Raw genomic sequence first — 6,302 nt, forward strand, 5'->3', positions numbered from 1 at the left:
TCAGAAGCTGTTAATTTTAACAGACTCCCTCATTTGCATGCAGAGCACTTCATCGATGTATAATGTATTCTCCTTTACCTGGATCTCCTCCTCCAAGGAAAGCTGTTGTCGGCTCAGAGCTTTCAGCTCTGTCTGAGCCTCTGCTAGTGCATCCTGTAACCTAACAGAGAAAACAAAACAGACATTACTTGAAAACACATCAATAGGGTTTTTTCATATGGGATAAGAATTCTGAGGAATTAAGTTAAAAAAAAAAAAAGGAAGAGGCTTCAGAGAGAGACATGCAGCTTCCTTTAAAGTGTCCTGCCCTTAGGGGAAAAGCAATTCCCAGCCTTTCAGGGAGAGTAGCTGGGATCCCATTTACTTTGACTTATTAACCTAGTAATCTATACCACAGATTTTCTCCTTTCTCCATTTCCACTCGCCTTTGAATATTTCTTGTAATCTCTTCAACTTCACTTATCAGCCTGTATTGCACTGTGTCATAACAGAATTCCACATTGGGGCGATGGTTTCTTGCTTCCAAGCGGGTTTGAGCCACTTTAACAGGTCCTTCTTTATCAGCGATTGCTTGCTTTAAGGCTGCAATGTTCTTCTCCTGTGAGGCAGTCTCATCCATCACCTTAACAAATCCAACAGAAGGAAGTGCTGCACACTGGCTCTTACAATGGGTAAAATTGTCAACATCTTCAATAGTTAAAACAATCACAGTAACATTATGTTAAAATGTTATTTCATCAAAGGATATTTTACAAAGGTCAGACATGATTATGATTCCTTCACTGGAGAGCAGGTGACACTTTCCTGAGCGAAACTGGAGATTTATGCTCAGCAATTATTTTTTAATATTAACGCTCAGTTTTCATGTACCAAATTTCAAGCACATTGACCCTGATTTTATAAGTTACTATGCTCTTGTATTACAATCATGAAAATTCTGTAGGATCCCCATGTAACTAAAAATCACAAGGGAAATCCTGACTTTACTGATGTCTACAGCAACACTTACATCAAGTGATTCCAGAAATTCACCTCTCTAGTGGTGCACACAGAGCAGAGAAAATTTAAGACAACGTTTTTTTGGAGTGTCTGAAGTGGCACAGGCTGCCAATATTGCAAAGGTAAAATTCTTAAAGCAAAGTAGCTCAAGCCAGTGGATTGAGAAAACTTGATAATCCAAGCCCACGGTCTCTACTTTTTCACTGACTGTTCCCCACCACTTACCATTGCAAGGAGTGTCTCTAGCTTGTGCTTGGCATCCTTGACTTCCTTCACCCTATCTCTAAACGCAGCATTCACCATCTCAGATTGCTTGTGCATGTCATTCGCTGTCTGTGAGAGGATGCCATCAATAAGCACCCTTAGTGCCAGAGAATTGTTTCGCTGCTTGTCAGCCTTTTCAACATTTATGTTTGAGAAATTTAGCCAGTCTTCAGGGCTAACAAAACTGAAGGAGATTCAAAATAAAAGGTCATCAAATGACACCATCAAACCCTCTGTGACTTCGTAAATCTATAATTACTCCACAAAACTGAGAACAAAGCAATTCTATTAACCGCATGTCCCAGTGAGTGCTAGATGTGCTGGGAATTCTACAGATACAAAATAAATGTTGCAAGCATTTCAGAAGGAAGTAGACAAGGGTAGGATGAAAATGAATTCGCTAAAGTCACACTGCAACTTTGTACCTTTCCCTGATAAAATGTTACATTGTTGTGGGGGAAACACAGATTATAACCAATATTTCTTAAAACAACTTTCATTAAGCAAGCTGTTATTACTAATATTATTCAGATGTTACTATTAATAGAAGGTAGCTATTGACACAGAACATTCACTTATTCTCTCACATAATTCACCACCTTTAAGACAGTCATTTATAATACCTGGTCAGAGCAATAGTTGGGAAGCCAACCCCCACCTGTATCCTGGGATTACAGGGTCATACCTGTGCACCAGTGGCTCGCAGGCGGGTATCTGGAAAGTTTCTCAGAGGGTTTCTTGTTTTATTGGGTGGATATATAAAGCTGTAATTGTCATTTGCGTATAGCAGCCAAGACCATTCTGCCTGTAGCCTGAGTTATCCAACCTGTCACTGATGCACACTAACACACTAGCAGCAAGAGTGGTCAGTCCTTGTTAGTTCTTGCAGAGCCCGAAGTGTCCTTGTGAGACTCTCTCTCACACACTGCTTTCTCAGTATGTTTCCTCTTCTCAGCCAGTTTTTGTGGTGGCTATTTCTCTAACTAAACCATTCACACTAACTAGCCCACACAGAAGGGGTGCATTTGACAGGTTAATGACTGAGTCAGAAACTGACTCCACATCCCAGGTGTCCCAGTCCAGCGTTCTCCCCACTGGGACACCCTGGGACAGCAGAGGAAGCTAGATTAGGAAATCTGAGTTTAAGCAATATGTGAATTCTTCCTTAGCTAACTGTGAGCCTCAAAAACTGTTAGTAAACTGCAATTCACTGGGAATGTGATTATTGTGGCTTATTTCAGACACGTTACACAGATACAAAAGTGACGGACAGAAGTTTTAAAAAAACCAAACAATCTACAATGGACGGATGATGGACAGATATAGTCTGTTTTACACAAATAATCTTGCTATTTACTGAACTAAATAACCACTTACTTTCCTTCTATTCTCACTGCATTATCAGTGTATCTGGTATCAGGAGTGTTGTTTGTCAAGCTACTACAGTAATCATCAATCATCAAAGCTGTGAACTTGTCCTTCAGATCCATTTCCAGGTTGTATTTTGCTGAACGGTTTAGTCTAGGAGGAGAAACAACCAGACTCTAAGCCAAAGTGTAGGCACTTAACAGGTGTCCGTAACATGCATGCATATATGCATTAAGTAATACAAATGCTGTTACGGAATTCTTCATGTACAAAGTGTTAGTTGCAAAGTCCCAAAATCAAGAGCATGAAGCTGCCTCTATATAAATTGATGGTACAATTCCAATTGGAATTAAAAGCACAGGACTGGATCATGAGAAGAGCAGGTGTTCTGTGCAGGTACTTTGATTCTAACAAATAGAACTTCTCAACATTACTGATTCAATGATATGAATTAGGACTGATTTCCTGTAACTGTTTAGCACTGAAGGTAATTTTGGACCTGTGCTCAGCCTGACCTTACAACTTCTCAGGAATATGAATGTCCTGCTTTTCAGCTTATCAGTGTTCAGTCACACACTTTGCCTCTGCACCTGATTTGCTCATCGGTTTGTTCCAACGTACGTCCAAGCAAAGCAATAACCCCCTGGAGTATTTCAACTTCCTTCACCAGTTCCTGTTCCACTTCATCATGCACCAAGTCAATCCCAACTCTCCTCTGCCTAAACAAAAAGAGGAAAACCCATCAGCCTCATTGCTGAAATGCCTGCAGCTAACAGAAGATGATGAAACCCAGCTTTCCAAAATGAAGACTTTTTCTTGCCACATAGAAGTTTTTCCCTTATGACCTTGGTTCCCCAGTGTTATAACACCTAAATCAGACCATTACTCCACTGCCCTTAATTTACAGCCTTTTCTATTATTTGTTAGGGGTTGATTACCTAGATTTTTTCTCTCCCTGAATGCTTTTCTTCTGATTATCTCACCTGTTCAGAAGACACTTTTGGGCAATGACAAGTGGCTCTTTGCAGCTCTCCAATGATTTCTCCAACCGAGTCTTGAATGTTAACAGTAACTCTGTCTCATGAACAACTTCTTCAAGTTTGTTACTTAATTCTTGCTTCCAGAATTTTATTTCTTCCTGTCTCTGCTCTGCAGAATGAAAATTGTAAACAGGTATTAATACAAGCCCATCTTACATGCCAGACCACTGTGGGTCAGATCTTAAGATATGACTAAAAATAGACTTATTCCATAGTGGAATGCATGTAATCCTGTAGGCTGATGTGTGGACAGTTTTGCAACCCTGTGTCAGGAAGTTTGGTTGGAATAGCTTTCCAAGTGTTTTATCTATTTGTTACAAAATAAAGAGTCTGCCTCAAAATATTTTATAAAAGATTTTTAGGTATTCCATGAAATCAAAGAGCATGACAATTCACTAGCAACTCATTTTCTAAGTCTTCCTTAAACATAAAGCACAACGTATCTTGACATTGGCAGAATACATGGGATTACCTAGTTTCTTGTTGACATCACTTTGGGTTTTCTGAGTTGTCTTTTCTATTTCATCCAGCAGCCTCTGACTCTCAGCTATCGTGCGCTCTGATCTCGATTTCAGAGACTCTGTACTGGCACACTGCATCCTGGCTGCAATGTCCCATTCTGAGGGATGAAATTTGGGTGGAGCTTGCAACAGTCTGGCCATTGTTTTGTAGACAGTTTCTGGAAATAACACAAGTCAGTTCTTGGAATGTGGAACCTGAAAACAGGAATACATTACATTTGGCTGCAGAAACAAGAAGGGAAAAAGGCAAGTACACAAGGGTGAGAAAAATTCTTGCCTCTTTCACCTGCAAAATGACACAGGTATGAAAAGACAAGACTTCTTGCACAGGGCTCCCCAAGATTTGCTAAGGTGTGGGGGAGAGAGTTTGGAATGGGAGAATTAAGAAACAGAAGAATTTGGGAATGGAAGCTAGGAGGAGAGGGTTGAAAGTGGAACTAAGAAGAAAAGATGGGCTGTCTGCCATAGGAGGGAGAAGAGAAGCAAAAGGAGACGTAAGGAAGGATGGAATTACTAAATGGACAATCACAGGAAACTGATAAAAAGTGAACAAATATAAGAGATAATCTCCCACAGTTTGGAGAAGTAAAACACCTTTTAAGAACATGGCTGGAGAGGTGAATGAACTTTAGGTTGTAAAAAAGAAATGTAATGGTCATTAGAGAAAAAGAAAAAAAAAGCTGAAGGAGGAGAAAATACAGCAGGTACATGAGAAAATGGAAAAGTCTAGGGAGGGCTGAAGCAGAACAAAGCATACTGAGAACACGGGTTTAATACAGAGTGAAAACAATGCCCCAGATCTATACAAAGTCACAGCAGTTTGAGTTTTGCTGTTCTTGCACTATGCTCATCCAGTGCTCCTGAGACAATTTCTCACCCCAAATGCTCACAGCTGCACCTCAGCAACGCACAGCTTTGCCCACACTTCAGCAGATGTACCCTTAGAACAATCCCCCTTCTGCCTCGCACACTTCTTGGCTGACACTGCTCCCAGGGTCAAACCCTGGCTAACTGCGACAGGTTCACCTCCGCTTTGCTGGGAGGGGTTTGCTCCCAACTGTCTTCCAGCCTCTATCTCCACAGCAGCAGCACATGGTTTCTTTATAAATGTGCGACTAAACATCCCAGGAGGTGTCTCAGAGCAGCAGGGAAGGCAACAAACCGGTTGTCATGGGAGCAGCAACGCTGCCTCCAGCAACCTCCTGCTATTGCCTCTGGTGGGAGAGGTGCCAGCACGCAGCAGCCAGTGGTGCTTCCTTTCAGCCATTCCTGGTTAAGATCTGTCTGGAAATACAAACGTGTTCTTTGTACATTAGTTGAGATGGTTCCCACAGCTTCGGGCAGTAATTTTTGATAAATATAGTACAGAAGTGCATTGAGGTTGTGAAAGCAAATGTGTAAATACCTAGCTACCTAAAATGTCAGTCATAAAATATCCTTAGCAGTATGCGCCATCTTTGTGGCAACTATATTCTTTCCTGGACAAGAGGCTGGGAGCCAGCCAGAAGAAATGAAGGAGACAAAAGAGCATTACATCAGATGGTACAGTTATGCCCCCTCTGAATATCTCTGATGTAGTTGAAATGAGAGCAGTATTTCTCAGAGTTCCCAACAAGGTTCAAAGAGATGGCAAACTGAGAGGGAAGCAAGTAGCATTGCCTAGAAGTTGAGCTGGTCCAAGACAGAAAAGTGGGAAGTAACTGCAATTGCTCGCTGCAAATACAGTGAAGTGACAGCTGGAAAGCTGCTCATGATCTTCAACTTAACAGGAGCTAAATTCAGTGATCATTAAAACTGGTAACTACAGTGCCTCTCGTTCCAGCTGCCATGGAAACAGAAATCTGCGCATACTCCAGAGGTGCTAAAAAAAGGATTTTTTAACTGAAAGAACACTGTCTTACAGAAAAATGCAGGCATTTCAGAGTTAGCCAAAGAAAAACACAGGCTTCAGAACACAGGGTTCACATTACCCTAGGCTGAGAAGGACCTAGATATTCAAGAAGCAGCAGAGAATGGGGTGCAAGACAAGCAAGGAAAACAAAAAACATTGACTGATGCAGGAGAATGCAAAGCTGTGGCCACTGACACTCAGCATGCTTCTGATTCACAA

General features: G+C 41.3%; 1 protein-coding gene across 1 annotated transcript; it reads right to left on the reverse strand.

Annotated features, from left to right (window-relative positions):
* Nucleotides 1-4,385, reverse strand: TEKT1 (tektin 1). The gene is made up of 7 exons (XM_010011375.1): nt 4,144-4,385; nt 3,615-3,780; nt 3,222-3,350; nt 2,641-2,784; nt 1,225-1,447; nt 426-622; nt 1-160 (listed from the first exon to the last, which is right to left on the reverse strand). The coding sequence occupies exons 1-7, from the start codon at nt 4,331-4,333 to the stop codon at nt 1-3; spliced, it is 1,209 nt and encodes a 402-aa protein (XP_010009677.1). The 5' UTR covers nt 4,334-4,385.
* Nucleotides 4,386-6,302: the final 1,917 nt, after the last annotated feature.

The sequence above is a fragment of the Nestor notabilis genome, unplaced genomic scaffold (assembly GCF_000696875.1).
Source record: "Nestor notabilis isolate BGI_N333 unplaced genomic scaffold, ASM69687v1 scaffold28323, whole genome shotgun sequence".
Classification (NCBI taxonomy): domain Eukaryota; kingdom Metazoa; phylum Chordata; class Aves; order Psittaciformes; family Psittacidae; genus Nestor; species Nestor notabilis.